This window comes from Centruroides sculpturatus, unplaced genomic scaffold (assembly GCF_000671375.1).
Source record: "Centruroides sculpturatus isolate CEXI.00-Female unplaced genomic scaffold, Cexi_2.0 scaffold772, whole genome shotgun sequence".
NCBI classification, from domain to species: Eukaryota; Metazoa; Arthropoda; class Arachnida; order Scorpiones; family Buthidae; genus Centruroides; species Centruroides sculpturatus.
The window spans coordinates 400,555-419,680 of NW_019384993.1; the positions used below are offsets into that span (position 1 = coordinate 400,555).

Here is a 19,126-nt window from a genome sequence, read left to right on the forward strand (position 1 = left end):
AAAAAAATAACTGTAGTAAGAAAAACAAATGAAAAATGCGAACTAATGTAACGTCGTATGGTGAGTTTTTGTTCGTATCGTGGAGCAAAAATATGTTCGAATTTCATGTCGTATCCTGAAAATTTCGTATGCTGGGGCGTTCGTAACCTGAGGTACCACTGTAATTAGTTCAAATTTCTATCACTAGGTGAAAAAATGGTACACGAAGAACAAGAAACACAAAATGGACACATGCAAAAGGTTTTTATTCACAACATTTGTTCAATGTGCAATCCATTTGTGTCAATCACATGTTCAACAGTAGCCCGATAGGTTTCTTGAGAAATTGCAGCAATATGGTGTGTTATGCTTGGTCAAAAAATATTCTAAGATTTTAAGTTAAAAATAAAGAATTTTCCAGCCAAATGCTTTAAAATTACTGCACCTCATTTTTAAATTTTTCATATTTTTATCAACCAATTATTTCAAATTCATTTGTTATAACTCACAATCTTTTTGTTTTGTTATTTATGAAATATATTTTGGATATAAAGCTAAAAATTATATAGATTCACTCTCCCTTTTTCTATAGATAAAGTTGCATCTGTTCAATTTATTTCTGTCGTCCGTGGCTGTTTATGCATTAAAAACAACACAAACAGACGAGACACTATATTACGTAGCAACAATTTTTTTCTGTTGCTATGTCATTTTTATGCTCTAATTCCTTTTCCAATAAAATTATAAAATTAGAATTACATTGAAAATGTTTTGCCTTTAGAAAATTTTTCTTAAAATAATTTTATCTATAAATAATGTAACTAAGAGCTTAAGAAAAATGTTTTTCATCTTTCTGAAAAATAAAATTTCATACCATAATGAGATCTTAAACATAGATTAAGTAAAAACTATGTTAAACTAAAAGCATTAATCTCCTACGAATAACTTATCTATAATTACAATTTACAATAATTACTAAAATTAAACTAAAATATCCTGAAATAATTCATATTTTAAAATATCTTGGCTTAAAATTCCTTATTTTAAATTTATGTTTATATTTTTTGATATTCATTTTTTNGGGCGTTCGTATCCTGAGGTACCACTGTATAACAGTTATTCACACACTTACCAAGATTACAAATTCCACTTAATTAGACAGATTACAGTAATTACAAAATTGAATAAATACCATTTTAACTTGGTATTATGATTAATTGAACTTTAAGACTAGCAGGATTGCCTAGAGACCAACTAATAGACAAACAAAAATACAGTAGAGCATCGATTATCCGACTCAATTGGGGACTCAGGTTGATCGGATAATCGAAAAGAAGGGAAAAAATACATTATTAGTATAGTATATTAGGATATTAGTATATCCCATGTAATTAGTTTTTTAGTATATCGCTATTAACCAACTTCGCATTGAATTTTCATCGATTTTCAGACTAACAAACTTTTTAAAAATAATAATCGTCACTATTATATCGTTAAAAATTATTTTTAAATTATTTTATTGCTCACGAAACAAATAACCACTCATAATTAGAAAATTAAGTTTTGTTTAAATACTAGTCTCCCTTCAATGGTCGAGCCGTTGATGCCAGCTAAAGCACACAAAAATTTAACAAAAATAATATTAAACTAGCCAAGACATAGCCAAATATTGTAATGTCACATCACTAGTGGACATTTAAAATTTGCCAACTAGAATGGTCGGTTAACCGATGTGACGGTTAATCGGGGGTCGGATAATCGATGCTCTACTGTAGTACATTCAAAAGCAAATTGCAAAAGTAGTTGGCTCTAAGCAATGAAATTACATAAATAATACTGTTTAATTTTGTAACCTAAAAGCATATCAGAATGAAATTGTTTAATTGGTTTACAAATATACTTTAATTATGAAAAAATAAGTTTTTAAAAGTTCATTTTAAGTACAATAAAAATCAAAGTATAAATTGATATAGTTCAGGCATCAATTCATCATAATTTTTTAAAATCTCTAGCAATTGTATTTAACAATTTATGGAATTTGTGTGAGGAATTATCAGTGATGCTATAATTTTATAATCGTTCCACCTATGCAAATATTTTTGTATGACAAAAATTTATATAAGATACGGCATTAATATGTATTATGATATTTATTGTTTATTTTCCTTTATTAATCATTACTTCATCAAATCAGCAGTTTTTAACCAGGATGCATAGCATATTAGGTGCCTCAATGACACTTTAGGGGTGTCACAAAATATAGTGCTGAGCACCATAACACTTCATACAAGAATTACTGAAATTATGAAAATCACAGTAACTGTACACTGATAAAGAAGTAGGGGTGCCACTGTTAGAGAAAGGTTGAACACCATCTTAAAGATATAATTTAAATATTTTTCAACTAACATTATTGAAAAAATTCCAATCCAAAATGATAAAAACACCTGAACTTTTAAAACAATTACAAAACAAATTTAAAAAGCTGTCAAAGGTTCTTGCTCCAACTTTCCCAGCAATCAAACAGGAGGTTAAGTGGACCAGAAAGGAAGTCCAATAATTTTCAATTGTACTGTGATATAAAATTTAAACAACAACAAAAGCTCAAGAGGAGTAATTCTGTTCAATTATGAAAACTTTTTCTATTTAAAAGAATATTTAAGTTTAAAAAATGCTAAGATACATTAACAGACATTAAGATACATTAAGATTACAAAAAATTGTGTGTGGTGCTATCTGTTATGAGATTTTATATTAAAATAATTTTTATATTATTATAAAAATGCAAAAGGCTTAATTTTGAGGCAGAGATTTTAAAAAAATTGTAATGAAAATTTTACTCATTATTGGCATTTAAGTCTAATACCACTTGAGATATGACATATGACCCCACTCTATCTCCCCATCCCTATGACCTTTAATCACCAAAATTTAAAAGCATCAATGCCTTGTAAATAGAAATAATCCTGCTAAGTTTCAGAAATTTTCATTCATCCAGTCCTGAGATATAATGCATAATAGATGCCAATACACAATTTTGTAAGGGATTTTTTTTTACATTTTTGTGCTCCTTGAGTGTCAAAGCATCAAGAAATACAAAACAACCGAGGGGGTCAAAATTTGACCAATTACCATATTTTTCCTATGTTACTTTCCTGACTGTTACAGAATATAAAACTAAAAATTAAATTTAAAAAAAATTTTTTAATCTGTTTCAAAATACTTTATTAGTGTCAAAAAATATTCTAAGATTTTAAGTTAAAAATAAAGAATTTTCCAGCCAAATGCTTTAAAATTACTGCACCTCATTTTTAAATTTTTCATATTTTTATCAACCAATTATTTCAAATTCATTTGTTATAACTCACAATCTTTTTGTTTTGTTATTTATGAAATATATTTTGGATATAAAGCTAAAAATTATATAGATTCACTTTCCCTTTTTCTATAGATAAAGTTGCATCTGTTCAATTTATTTCTGTCGTCCGTGGCTGTTTATGCATTAAAAACAACACAAACAGACGAGACACTATATTACGTAGCAACAATTTTTTTCTGTTGCTATGTCATTTTTATGCTCTAATTCCTTTTCCAATAAAATTATAAAATTAGAATTATATTGAAAATGTTTTGCCTTTAGAAAATTTTTCTTAAAATAATTTTATCTATAAATAATGTAACTAAGAGCTTAAGAAAAATGTTTTTCATCTTTCTGAAAAATAAAATTTCATACCATAATGAGATCTTAAACATAGATTAAGTAAAAACTATGTTAAACTAAAAGCATTAATCTCCTACGAATAACTTATCTATAATTACAATTTACAATAATTACTAAAATTAAACTAAAATATCCTGAAATAATTCATATTTTAAAATATCTTGGCTTAAAATTCCTTATTTTAAATTTATGTTTATATTTTTTGATATTCATTTTTTTTTCTACCAAATTAAATTTTATGAAATATAATAATGTAAGAGAGTAAAGAAAGTAAATAAAAATAGTATGAATAATATATTTTGAATAATTTTGATAAAAATCATATAAATTTTATCAACGTTATTCAAAAAATTTCTTATGTAAATATCTAATGTGTAATTAATTATTAGCAATTAAAAACATGCAAAATTAAGAGGATAAAACAATTATTTTCTTCTTATACTTATTTAATTAATAATCAGTTAAAGAAAATAAATATTACATTTTACAAAAGTTTAGAAGTAGTTTTAATTGTATTATATTTTTTAAAACAGATATAAGCATTTAAAAATAAATAATTATTAGACTGTATACAGAGACAAAATAATATACGGAGACAACCCATTAGTAAACAGACACTCTAAACGTCAGCAAATGCATGAGACAATATTTATACCAATAAATACATTGCCATATTGAAGAGTAGTCTTCCAATAATCTCCAGTGGGCTGATGAACAAAACATCCACTCTGTTCACAAACAATGGAGCTCATTGTCACACTGCCAAAAACACAAGACATCTGCAAGCTTCCATCGGCCTGTCACCCACCCAACGTAAATCCTGTTGAACATGTCTGGAATCTGCTGGATCGTGCAGTGAAAACCAACTTTCTACGGAGAATTTTTAGACTGCATGCTGAGTGGGCCAACACTCTACAAGTGAGGGTAACAAAACTCATTAATTCCAAGCCTGACTGGATTACATTTTTGTACTTTTAATATTCTAAGTGCATTTGTATCATATGATACTGTGAAATAAAAGACAGTGTCTGAAAATAAGGGTGTCTGTTTACTTACAGTATGTCTCTGTATAATAAAAATTAGTTTATGCTCCTATAATCATTGTTTCACAAATATATATTTTTTAAAATTATATTCAATTTAATTTTTAAATCAAATAATTATTTTTAAATAGTCATAAATATAATAATGCAGGAAATTTCAACTTATGTTAGTACTGTAAACTGTTAAAACAAATTATTTGTATTACTTTATCATACACATCTTCACTTGACAAAACAGGAGGGGGAGGAAACGAATCAGCTACTGAACTCGTAGGTATTAGTTCATTCAGATTTGCATAAACTGGTGGATCATCTGCAGATAAATTCCAATACGTGAAATTTATAATAAAAATTACTTTTTAAATTTTATTTTCTAAATTATATATTACCTGACATTACAATAGCTTTACTTATGTCGGCCACAAATGATTCGAGATGAGAGATTCCCTTAGAATATCTCGATTTGATAAACTGAGGTTTCTCTGGTAAATTTGGTTTGTCTGGCTCCATATTCCTTTATGAAGATAAAGAAAATTTTTTAAGTAAATTAAACTATGTTTTTACAATAGTCAACTTAAGAATCATTAAGCTTCTTTTAAGTTACCTATCTGGCAATGGAGGGTTTGTCGGAATTGGTGGTAAATCTCTGTTTGGAGCAATCATATTGTCAGAATCATCGTGTTCCTGGTCATCTTCAGGAGAATGTTCAAAGGAACTATCTTCAGATGTGGAAGTCAGATTGTCAGAAGTTTCAACCATTCCACTTGGGCCTTGCTGAAGTTCTTGATTAAGTGGCTGGAATGTCTGAGCTGTGAGTGCTGGTCTATTATGTCCTGCACGTTCATAAGCTACAAGACATACATATATATACATATAAAATAATTATCTAAAAAGAATAATAACTACTAAAGATTTATATTTTTATTATATTTATCAAATACTCAAACTATATTTTTAAGCATAAAAAATTATGATTCTGAAAGAACTTCCCAGTTAATTCCTTAATTAACTTACAAAAGCACTTGGTAAATAAAATTATTATTATTATTATTGTCAGGAAAAAGTTTTTCTTTTATTATTAAAATTATTTAGAAGTTATAACATTTTTAATTATTAACAATAATCACCAGAAGAAATAGTATGTGGTCTTTGACTTTTTAAAATGGAAGCAGCTGCCCTTTCAAACTGTAGAGTATCCTGAAGATTTGGCCAAGTAGCAGTAACACATGGTGCAGGAGGATAAGGTGATGCTGGAGTACCTGTTGTGCTTACGACTCCAGTAGCATTGCTATTAAACTCAGAAAGATTTGGAACCTTAAAATTTAAAAAATGAAATATAGTATTTACTTGAAGGCATGTTAATTTCTATGCTTTTATATTTACTTTATACCTGATTAGTTAGTTCCATTGGTGGTGGAGTTGGTAAACGTATGCACAATGTGTCTTGTGAAGTGAAGCCAGAATCTTGAGATGAGACACTGGAAAGACGTAAGGCACCCGCTGGAGGTTGCTATCAATGAAAATAAAGTATTTATTATAGAAACTATTTATAATAATGTATTGGTCCTAAAGAATATATCTAATATTGATATTCAACATTCTTGTGTGATTTTGATGTGACTATACAAATAAAAATAATAAAAAGCTGTTAAATGACTACATAATTATGACTTTTTTGTCTCATTTTCACTTAAGCCCATTATTCATTACTATACCAAAGACATTAACATATTATTGTAATTTTTCACATTTTTCTGAGTATGTTCATATTAACTGAACAAAAGCAATAATGTTGTATCGTTACAGCTGCTATAAATTCAATATGGCAATTACAAATCTTATTTTCAAACACCCTTTATGAAATAAAATAAGAGTAAGAAAGCTTGCATTATCATCACAAAGGCAACCCAATACCAAATACATGCAAGTCCAATGCATACATTTTTTGATTATACTTTGTGTGCTACAACATACAAAAGAATAAATGTAAGGTGCACTCAGTGCTCTTACATGTATTCTCTTGTAAGTAGTCCCCTAAACATTCTTTGGATGGTGCATAGACCAACCTAGTCATATTATTAAAATAAAATTCTAATAATTATCACAATGATTCTTAAACTTATAATTTAGAGAGAAACTGTTATTAAACATTATGTTTCTAAAATTTATCACAATTAAAAACATGACATTATTTAATTATATACTTGCTAAAACTCAGATAAATAGCTATAATAGTTTCATTCAAATTTATTTTTATTTATTTAAATTAGCATAAAATTTTTAATATACTTAACATAACATTAAATTATTCCAAGTATGAATAATCATTGTGAAAAAATATCATTGATACCATAAAATTTGTTTTTTTTTTAAATTTTACAATTTAACATTTAAGTGTAGAAAATTGAAAAGTAAAACAATGAATATTACTAATTTTAATTGTCAAATTATTAAGTTCTATTGGAGATTATGCAAATTATATAAAATACACTTGATTTTATATAGTTTTAAGTTAATTGCCAAGATAAAATCCAAATTCAATTAGTAAAAACCTTTTGTTTTACACATGGAATCACTATACAAAAAATAAATTATACATATAAGAAAACTTTGAATAATCAAATAAAAGAATTCAAATTGATTATTATTTACAACAACAGCCAAAAAAAATAAAACTATAAATAATAATTACAAAATGATAAAAATCACCTGAGAAAGAGAACGACAACGTGAGTGATGAGATGGAGAATGTGATTTAGTACTGCCACTAGATGAACTATTTAAACTGCTAATACTGCACATACTTGATTTTCTTGATCCAAGAGAAGTTGGTGAACTTGGAGGTGTCTATTGAAAAGAAAAATTGATCATCAGCTAAAATGAATGCATTAAACTATACTGATTAGGAGGAAATTAAATTTTAAAATTGTCATACCTCTATGAAAATTTTAATAATTTGTTTTCAAAAATATTTTCATAAGCTTCAAGAATTTAGTAAAATACTAAAATTATAATCTTTTTATTTACTAAATTAATCAAAATATTAAAAGTGATTCAATTACTATTTCAGTTGAAATAAAATTTAAAATTTATTTTCAGCTTCTTCAATGACATAAAAATAGACAGACTTAAAAATAGACATAAATCTCTGCAATCTAAACTTTAAAAATTTAAACTGAAGAGAATGGTTAAATGAGAAGAGAAGTTATCAATTCATAGCTTACCAAACATAAAATATTTAATAATTTGTATAAATAATAACTTATTCAATAAATACTTACATGGAATGACCATCCACTATCAGATCCTTTTATATCACTAATAACTTGTTCACTTGCTGAAGGAAGTGACTGAGGATCTTCAGTTAGTTTTGTCAAGGCATCAACTATCTCTTGCAAATGAGTAACTTCATGGAACAAGGCCAATTCTGAATCCTAAATTCAACAAAGAAATTATTTTTCAAAACTCATATGGCATATTTTAATCAAACAAGAAAAAAAAATCATCTTATTTTATTTAATATATATTTAAATAAAAACTTATTGTTTACACAATTTAATATCAAAACAACTGATGTTATTTTCTTTTTAATACAAATACTTTAGTTGAATTAATGATAAAGTGAAGCTACTAAATCTAAGTCGGTATTTAAATGTTGTTTTAAAATTTTTATTACTTAATATTTTGGTCAAACATGCTTTGGTAAAACTAAACCTTCTACTATTTATTAAATGTAATAATGTTAATAAGTTAATATAATTATATATTTTGAAATGATTAATAATTAAAGTATTATTAAGTATTTATCATAAATTTATTTATAACATATTTCAAGTTATGTCTGCTGTAAGAAAAAGCTTGAAAGAGATTGGAGAAGTATTGAAATATCAGAAGAAACAAATATGATAAATAAAATATTCTATTAACAATTTCTTTCACTTTTCTTTAAAGGAATATTTATTCAGAAAAATTAAAAAAAACTGATAAAGAAAAAAATAACAGAAATTACACTTTCTTCTTGAGAAATATATTATTTACTCTTTAGGAAAAAAATATATGTGCAAAAACAATACTAGAACAGCAGAAAAATAAAGTATACTATAGTTTTAATTCAGTAAGAAATAGCTGTTATATTATGCTATCTTAATGTATGCTATTGCTTTAGAATCACATTATAAAACTAACTTTTGTATGAAAACTTTTTGTTTAATAAAATTAAACTATTATCATTTATTAATATTTAACTATACATTATTTTTGATTAAATCATATATCAACCTAACAATATTGTTTACAAGGTCATATTCAGTTGTGACCATTCCAATTGTATTTGATTGTCAGATTTATAGATACTACTTATCTACACTAGATCGCAAAATTCATTACATCTGAATAAGTCCACTATTTCAATATTTTATCTTTTGTGTTATTCACTTATTTTTAATCAATACTCCATATTTATTTGTCAGTAAAAATCAAAATATCATTTGTCATTTTCTTCAATATTAGCTTAATACATATATTTTTCTCAGATATTTCTAACATTTACATTTATTTTATATTTAACATTTGGAATATTAAAATAGTTTGACTTCTTTGAAAACTTATTTGCATCTTATTCACCATACATTATTCAAGTAAGTTATTTTTGATGGAGAGTTCATCAAAAACAACTTTATTAACAGAGAAGCATTATGTGAAAGTTACCAGAGTAAGTAGATGATGATTATATGAAACAAGTTTTAATTAAATTCAGAATAATAAATAATCATAGTTTGTTTATGTAGAAGATTAAATTTAATAAATAAAAGTCAGGTAACTTAAAAAATACTATGAAATAACTTATTAGAAAATAAATAAATTTTATATAAAATAATTAAAATTAAAAATTGATTGCACAGACAGAGAGCAAATATTATAAATGTTTTTTATAAAAAATGATATTATTAAATCAATAACTATTAAAACTTTTATTAAAATTACTTTATTTTTTGTGATTCTATGGAATTATTCATCAAAACTAAATCCTTATAAATTTATATTAATTAATAAATAAAATATTTACATGAAACTGAATTATAAACTCAGCTGATTTGGATGGCTGAAATGGAAAAAAATTGACTATCTGCTATTCTGAAAAATGTAGATTGAATTCTCAATTTTTCATGAGTGATCTGGGCCATATCACTTTGCCAATGCACCAGCTAGATGCTCAAGGATGTGCATTATACAAATGCCCACAGAGTAAAAAGAGTGTATAAAACATATATAAATTTAAAACTTAAGGAATTGCAAATGAATAATATTCATATATAAGTATAAAATAAACAAAAAATTTAAAAACTAAGTTATACATGATGTTTAAGATTTTTAAAAAAATAATCTGCTTTAATATAAATTAATAACAATGATTCTCCAATTATTGAATTAGATACTTTTACTGTACATAAATTTAGTTACTAAAGAAGATAAAATTCTAAGTTTAAAATTACTTTTGAGATAATTTTCTGCTTCCTGTTTTTGTTTTTCATTTCTATTATATAAGATTGATATATATGCATCTTGAAATAAATATGTACCACAAAACTCAACAATATTTTAAAGCAAAATGTGGTAAAGTGTGATGTTAACAAAAATTTTAAATTAGAAGTAAAAAAACATTGTCTTTATAAAATCAAATCTTATGGTATAAGGACAACATTTTATGTACAATTTATTCTCTAACTAATGTGTAAGCCATTGTCGAGAAAAGATATACTCGATAAGAATACTCTTGTTAATAGTTATTATTAATTAAAACCATTATTAATGTTAATTATATATTCCTGATTATGAAATAATATTAAAACTATCAAATAGAACAGTATTAAAAGTTATATTTTTTTTATGAATGTAATAGTCATTGATTATTTGCTAGTTCAAATCTTGACATTGAAATTATGATCTTCCTCAAAATATTATGTTATAAATATGTAGTCCTTAAAATATTTTATGAAAAAGTAATAATGATGTATTGCTATATATAAGTATTTTAATACATAAATTACTTACAACAACTGGTTTTAAACAAGCCACAAAAAGGCAATAATGGCTTCTTTCCTCAATCAGAGCCTTTCTCACGGCTTGTTTTTCAGTCTCTTCTAAAAGTAGGTACCTATCCGTGACATCTTGTAGGGCAGTATCCAAACTCCTCTGTACATCTCCTTTACTTGCTGTTGAAAAATTCATTTATAACATTTTTAATAAATAATAAAAAATAATAATCTAATTTAAATAATAAGAACTAATAAATGATAATTTCTAATCCTAATGACGCTCATTAAAAGATTTTAAATAAATAAACTCAATTATAATTGGAGATTGTAATATTAATTATGATAATTTCTAATTTCTTAATTACTTTTTAATAATCTGATAAGAGTAATTTAGATATACAATAAAAATAAAGTTATATCAGTAAATCTATTCTTTGACTTATTAAAACATTAATTTCTTTCTAAATTTAATTAAATAAAAATTACCTTTTCGAACTTTCTTTTGCAACCGTAAGGTGTCAGACGATTTCTTTTTAATGTCTTGTCGTACTCTTTTATATTCTAAAAACAAAATAATAAAATTAAGTTATTTGATTTAATTAAATACTCATTAAAAACTCAATTTAAATACTACACTAAGAAATGCTACAAAACAATTATTGTATTTTTATTAATATCATTAAATCACTAAAATCTTTGCCTTGCATGCAAATCATACACAAAAATTTTGACATATTTTAGAATTACTGGAAACAAATGCTTTAAGAAACTTTTTGCCTTCAAATTTTCTAAATATCAATGTTCTAAATAATTCATAAAAGTTCTTTAAATTTCTTTAGAGTTTTTAACTAGCATTTCACATCCTAACAGACAGTTTCAAAATTCTTCCCCAGTTCTTTTCTTCTAGATGATTCTAAATTATTTAATAAATTATTATAGTTATAATTATTAATTTGGTTAAGAGATGGCACCTAACATCTACCTCTAGTAGCAAATTACTTAGTATTAATCATACAGCCCAATTATTTAAGGCGATCATTTGATTATGTTTCTACTGAATGATCGTATCGTTGATTAGCAATTCATCTTATTTGCTGATTATTATATTATCTTATAATAAAAGTGATTTATTTAATAATTTGCCAAGATTTTTAATGAGTTACAAAGAACAACACTGTATTGTTACAGTATATTCCTTGTAAATCTATCAAACTGTAACACAGGGACCAGTTTCTGATCACTATATTGTGTATACAACTCTTGCTTTAGGCAAAATATTTGTGTTATTCACTTTTTTTAATGGAATCGTCATTTAAGGAAGTGCCTGTAGTCACAAAAGTATGTGGCATTGCATTTAATTAAAATAAACAAACAAGTTTTGGCTAATAAGTTATTCAATGATTCAGATAACTCAGTAATATAGATAGATGAGTCACCTATTTATAATGTTAAATTATATGAAGCATCATTATAAAAAGAGTGAAAATCTTGATATATTATTAAATATATTATATTAATAAGTGTAGTGTCATTCTATATTACAATATCAATGAAACATTGAATNAAAACAGATATAAGCATTTAAAAATAAATAATTATTAGACTGTATACAGAGACAAAATAATATACGGAGACAACCCATTAGTAAACAGACACTCTAAACGTCAGCAAATGCATGAGACAATATTTATACCAATAAATACATTGCCATATTGAAGAGTAGTCTTCCAATAATCTCCAGTGGGCTGATGAACAAAACATCCACTCTGTTCACAAACAATGGAGCTCATTGTCACACTGCCAAAAACACCAGAAATTGGCTGGAAACACAAGACATCTGCAAGCTTCCATCGGCCAGTCACCCACCCAACGTAAATCCTGTTGAACATGTCTGGAATCTGCTGGATCGTGCAGTGAAAACCAACTTTCTACGGAGAATTTTTAGACTGCATGCTGAGTGGGCCAACACTCTACAAGTGAGGGTAACAAAACTCATTAATTCCAAGCCTGACTGGATTACATTTTTGTACTTTTAATATTCTAAGTGCATTTGTATCATATGATACTGTGAAATAAAAAACAGTGTCTGAAAATAAGGGTGTCTGTTTACTTACAGTATGTCTCTGTATAATAAAAATTAGTTTATGCTCCTATAATCATTGTTTCACAAATATATATTTTTTAAAATTATATTCAATTTAATTTTTAAATCAAATAATTATTTTTAAATAGTCATAAATATAATAATGCAGGAAATTTCAACTTATGTTAGTACTGTAAACTGTTAAAACAAATTATTTGTATTACTTTATCATACACATCTTCACTTGACAAAACAGGAGGGGGAGGAAACGAATCAGCTACTGAACTCGTAGGTATTAGTTCATTCAGATTTGCATAAACTGGTGGATCATCTGCAGATAAATTCCAATACGTGAAATTTATAATAAAAATTACTTTTTAAATTTTATTTTCTAAATTATATATTACCTGACATTACAATAGCTTTACTTATGTCGGCCACAAATGATTCGAGATGAGAGATTCCCTTAGAATATCTCGATTTGATAAACTGAGGTTTCTCTGGTAAATTTGGTTTGTCTGGCTCCATATTCCTTTATGAAGATAAAGAAAATTTTTTAAGTAAATTAAACTATGTTTTTACAATAGTCAACTTAAGAATCATTAAGCTTCTTTTAAGTTACCTATCTGGCAATGGAGGGTTTGTCGGAATTGGTGGTAAATCTCTGTTTGGAGCAATCATATTGTCAGAATCATCGTGTTCCTGGTCATCTTCAGGAGAATGTTCAAAGGAACTATCTTCAGATGTGGAAGTCAGATTGTCAGAAGTTTCAACCATTCCACTTGGGCCTTGCTGAAGTTCTTGATTAAGTGGCTGGAATGTCTGAGCTGTGAGTGCTGGTCTATTATGTCCTGCACGTTCATAAGCTACAAGACATACATATATATACATATAAAATAATTATCTAAAAAGAATAATAACTACTAAAGATTTATATTTTTATTATATTTATCAAATACTCAAACTATATTTTTAAGCATAAAAAATTATGATTCTGAAAGAACTTCCCAGTTAATTCCTTAATTAACTTACAAAAGCACTTGGTAAATAAAATTATTATTATTATTATTGTCAGGAAAAAGTTTTTCTTTTATTATTAAAATTATTTAGAAGTTATAACATTTTTAATTATTAACAATAATCACCAGAAGAAATAGTATGTGGTCTTTGACTTTTTAAAATGGAAGCAGCTGCCCTTTCAAACTGTAGAGTATCCTGAAGATTTGGCCAAGTAGCAGTAACACATGGTGCAGGAGGATAAGGTGATGCTGGAGTACCTGTTGTGCTTACGACTCCAGTAGCATTGCTATTAAACTCAGAAAGATTTGGAACCTTAAAATTTAAAAAATGAAATATAGTATTTACTTGAAGGCATGTTAATTTCTATGCTTTTATATTTACTTTATACCTGATTAGTTAGTTCCATTGGTGGTGGAGTTGGTAAACGTATGCACAATGTGTCTTGTGAAGTGAAGCCAGAATCTTGAGATGAGACACTGGAAAGACGTAAGGCACCCGCTGGAGGTTGCTATCAATGAAAATAAAGTATTTATTATAGAAACTATTTATAATAATGTATTGGTCCTAAAGAATATATCTAATATTGATATTCAACATTCTTGTGTGATTTTGATGTGACTATACAAATAAAAATAATAAAAAGCTGTTAAATGACTACATAATTATGACTTTTTTGTCTCATTTTCACTTAAGCCCATTATTCATTACTATACCAAAGACATTAACATATTATTGTAATTTTTCACATTTTTCTGAGTATGTTCATATTAACTGAACAAAAGCAATAATGTTGTATCGTTACAGCTGCTGTAAATTCAATATGGCAATTACAAATCTTATTTTCAAACACCCTTTATGAAATAAAATAAGAGTAAGAAAGCTTGTATTATCATCACAAAGGCAACCCAATACCAAATACATGCAAGTCCAATGCATACATTTTTTGATTATACTTTGTGTGCTACAACATACAAAAGAATAAATGTAAGGTGCACTCAGTGCTCTTACATGTATTCTCTTGTAAGTAGTCCCCTAAACATTCTTTGGATGGTGCATAGACCAACCTAGTCATATTATTAAAATAAAATTCTAATAATTATCACAATGATTCTTAAACTTATAATTTAGAGAGAAACTGTTATTAAACATTATGTTTCTAAAATTTATCACAATTAAAAACATGACATTATTTAATTATATACTTGCTAAAACTCAGATAAATAGCTATAATAGTTTCATTCAAATTTATTTTTATTTATTTAAATTAGCATAAAATTTTTAATATACTTAACATAACATTAAATTATTCCAAGTATGAATAATCATTGTGAAAAAATATCATTGATACCATAAAATTTGTTTTTTTTTTAAATTTTACAATTTAACATTTAAGTGTAGAAAATTGAAAAGTAAAACAATGAATATTACTAATTTTAATTGTCAAATTATTAAGTTCTATTGGAGATTATGCAAATTATATAAAATACACTTGATTTTATATAGTTTTAAGTTAATTGCCAAGATAAAATCCAAATTCAATTAGTAAAAACCTTTTGTTTTACACATGGAATCACTATACAAAAAATAAATTATACATATAAGAAAACTTTGAATAATCAAATAAAAGAATTCAAATTGATTATTATTTACAACAACAGCCAAAAAAAATAAAACTATAAATAATAATTACAAAATGATAAAAATCACCTGAGAAAGAGAACGACAACGTGAGTGATGAGATGGAGAATGTGATTTAGTACTGCCACTAGATGAACTATTTAAACTGCTAATACTGCACATACTTGATTTTCTTGATCCAAGAGAAGTTGGTGAACTTGGAGGTGTCTATTGAAAAGAAAAATTGATCATCAGCTAAAATGAATGCATTAAACTATACTGATTAGGAGGAAATTAAATTTTAAAATTGTCATACCTCTATGAAAATTTTAATAATTTGTTTTCAAAAATATTTTCATAAGCTTCAAGAATTTAGTAAAATACTAAAATTATAATCTTTTTATTTACTAAATTAATCAAAATATTAAAAGTGATTCAATTACTATTTCAGTTGAAATAAAATTTAAAATTTATTTTCAGCTTCTTCAATGACATAAAAATAGACAGACTTAAAAATAGACATAAATCTCTGCAATCTAAACTTTAAAAATTTAAACTGAAGAGAATGGTTAAATGAGAAGAGAAGTTATCAATTCATAGCTTACCAAACATAAAATATTTAATAATTTGTATAAATAATAACTTATTCAATAAATACTTACATGGAATGACCATCCACTATCAGATCCTTTTATATCACTAATAACTTGTTCACTTGCTGAAGGAAGTGACTGAGGATCTTCAGTTAGTTTTGTCAAGGCATCAACTATCTCTTGCAAATGAGTAACTTCATGGAACAAGGCCAATTCTGAATCCTAAATTCAACAAAGAAATTATTTTTCAAAACTCATATGGCATATTTTAATCAAACAAGAAAAAAAAATCATCTTATTTTATTTAATATATATTTAAATAAAAACTTATTGTTTACACAATTTAATATCAAAACAACTGATGTTATTTTCTTTTTAATACAAATACTTTAGTTGAATTAATGATAAAGTGAAGCTACTAAATCTAAGTCGGTATTTAAATGTTGTTTTAAAATTTTTATTACTTAATATTTTGGTCAAACATGCTTTGGTAAAACTAAACCTTCTACTATTTATTAAATGTAATAATGTTAATAAGTTAATATAATTATATATTTTGAAATGATTAATAATTAAAGTATTATTAAGTATTTATCATAAATTTATTTATAACATATTTCAAGTTATGTCTGCTGTAAGAAAAAGCTTGAAAGAGATTGGAGAAGTATTGAAATATCAGAAGAAACAAATATGATAAATAAAATATTCTATTAACAATTTCTTTCACTTTTCTTTAAAGGAATATTTATTCAGAAAAATTAAAAAAAACTGATAAAGAAAAAAATAACAGAAATTACACTTTCTTCTTGAGAAATATATTATTTACTCTTTAGGAAAAAAATATATGTGCAAAAACAATACTAGAACAGCAGAAAAATAAAGTATACTATAGTTTTAATTCAGTAAGAAATAGCTGTTATATTATGCTATCTTAATGTATGCTATTGCTTTAGAATCACATTATAAAACTAACTTTTGTATGAAAACTTTTTGTTTAATAAAATTAAACTATTATCATTTATTAATATTTAACTATACATTATTTTTGATTAAATCATATATCAACCTAACAATATTGTTTACAAGGTCATATTCAGTTGTGACCATTCCAATTGTATTTGATTGTCAGATTTATAGATACTACTTATCTACACTAGATCGCAAAATTCATTACATCTGAATAAGTCCACTATTTCAATATTTTATCTTTTGTGTTATTCACTTATTTTTAATCAATACTCCATATTTATTTGTCAGTAAAAATCAAAATATCATTTGTCATTTTCTTCAATATTAGCTTAATACATATATTTTTCTCAGATATTTCTAACATTTACATTTATTTTATATTTAACATTTGGAATATTAAAATAGTTTGACTTCTTTGAAAACTTATTTGCATCTTATTCACCATACATTATTCAAGTAAGTTATTTTTGATGGAGAGTTCATCAAAAACAACTTTATTAACAGAGAAGCATTATGTGAAAGTTACCAGAGTAAGTAGATGATGATTATATGAAACAAGTTTTAATTAAATTCAGAATAATAAATAATCATAGTTTGTTTATGTAGAAGATTAAATTTAATAAATAAAAGTCAGGTAACTTAAAAAATACTATGAAATAACTTATTAGAAAATAAATAAATTTTATATAAAATAATTAAAATTAAAAATTGATTGCACAGACAGAGAGCAAATATTATAAATGTTTTTTATAAAAAATGATATTATTAAATCAATAACTATTAAAACTTTTATTAAAATTACTTTATTTTTTGTGATTCTATGGAATTATTCATCAAAACTAAATCCTTATAAATTTATATTAATTAATAAATAAAATATTTACATGAAACTGAATTATAAACTCAGCTGATTTGGATGGCTGAAATGGAAAAAAATTGACTATCTGCTATTCTGAAAAATGTAGATTGAATTCTCAATTTTTCATGAGTGATCTGGGCCATATCACTTTGCCAATGCACCAGCTAGATGCTCAAGGATGTGCATTATACAAATGCCCACAGAGTAAAAAGAGTGTATAAAACATATATAAATTTAAAACTTAAGGAATTGCAAATGAATAATATTCATATATAAGTATAAAATAAACAAAAAATTTAAAAACTAAGTTATACATGATGTTTAAGATTTTTAAAAAAATAATCTGCTTTAATATAAATTAATAACAACGATTCTCCAATTATTGAATTAGATACTTTTACTGTACATAAATTTAGTTACTAAAGAAGATAAAATTCTAAGTTTAAAATTACTTTTGAGATAATTTTCTGCTTCCTGTTTTTGTTTTTCATTTCTATTATATAAGATTGATATATATGCATCTTGAAATAAATATGTACCACAAAACTCAACAATATTTTAAAGCAAAATGTGGTAAAGTGTGATGTTAACAAAAATTTTAAATTAGAAGTAAAAAAACATTGTCTTTATAAAATCAAATCTTATGGTATAAGGACAACATTTTATGTACAATTTATTCTCTAACTAATGTGTAAGCCATTGTCGAGAAAAGATATACTCGATAAGAATACTCTTGTTAATAGTTATTATTAATTAAAACCATTATTAATGTTAATTATATATTCCTGATTATGAAATAATATTAAAACTATCAAATAGAACAGTATTAAAAGTTATATTTTTTTTATGAATGTAATAGTCATTGATTATTTGCTAGTTCAAATCTTGACATTGAAATTATGATCTTCCTCAAAATATTATGTTATAAATATGTAGTCCTTAAAATATTTTATGAAAAAGTAATAATGATGTATTGCTATATATAAGTATTTTAATACATAAATTACTTACAACAACTGGTTTTAAACAAGCCACAAAAAGGCAATAATGGCTTCTTTCCTCAATCAGAGCCTTTCTCACGGCTTGTTTTTCAGTCTCTTCTAAAAGTAGGTACCTATCCGTGACATCTTGTAGGGCAGTATCCAAACTCCTCTGTACATCTCCTTTACTTGCTGTTGAAAAATTCATTTATAACATTTTTAATAAA

General features: G+C 25.3%; 2 protein-coding genes across 2 annotated transcripts in view; both read right to left on the reverse strand.

Moving 5' to 3' along the window:
* LOC111633060 overlaps positions 1–12,568 on the reverse strand; it is a 22,680-nt gene extending 10,112 nt beyond the window's left edge. Inside the window, exons 1-10 of the mRNA XM_023377586.1 lie at positions 12,472–12,568; positions 11,265–11,339; positions 10,795–10,955; positions 8,025–8,177; positions 7,453–7,590; positions 6,134–6,253; positions 5,871–6,057; positions 5,348–5,591; positions 5,133–5,257; positions 4,950–5,056 (exon numbers count right to left, since the gene is read on the reverse strand). Coding sequence (XP_023233354.1) covers positions 4,950–5,056; positions 5,133–5,257; positions 5,348–5,591; positions 5,871–6,057; positions 6,134–6,253; positions 7,453–7,590; positions 8,025–8,177; positions 10,795–10,955; positions 11,265–11,339; positions 12,472–12,568 — 1,407 coding nt within the window. The remainder of the gene's footprint in view (positions 1–4,949; positions 5,057–5,132; positions 5,258–5,347; positions 5,592–5,870; positions 6,058–6,133; positions 6,254–7,452; positions 7,591–8,024; positions 8,178–10,794; positions 10,956–11,264; positions 11,340–12,471) is intronic.
* Positions 12,569–13,031: 463 nt separating this feature from the next.
* On the reverse strand, positions 13,032–19,107 carry LOC111633061 (MTSS1-like protein). The gene is made up of 8 exons (XM_023377587.1): positions 18,931–19,107; positions 16,161–16,313; positions 15,589–15,726; positions 14,270–14,389; positions 14,007–14,193; positions 13,484–13,727; positions 13,269–13,393; positions 13,032–13,192 (listed from the first exon to the last, which is right to left on the reverse strand). Exons 1-8 carry the CDS (start codon positions 19,105–19,107, stop codon positions 13,047–13,049), a joined length of 1,290 nt encoding a protein of 429 aa, XP_023233355.1. The 3' UTR covers positions 13,032–13,046.
* Positions 19,108–19,126: the final 19 nt, after the last annotated feature.

Excerpts from the sequence above, each read along its gene's own strand:
- LOC111633061 (XM_023377587.1), bottom strand. The coding sequence starts at position 19,107 with ATGAATTTTTCAACAGCAAGTAAAGGAGATGTACAGAGGAGTTTGGAT. Across the intron at positions 15,727-16,160 it reads ATAGTGGATGGTCATTCCAT|ACACCTCCAAGTTCACCAAC; the intron begins GTAAGTATTTAT and ends TCTTTTCAATAG. Across the intron at positions 14,194-14,269 it reads CAATGGAACTAACTAATCAG|GTTCCAAATCTTTCTGAGTT; the intron begins GTATAAAGTAAA and ends TTAAATTTTAAG.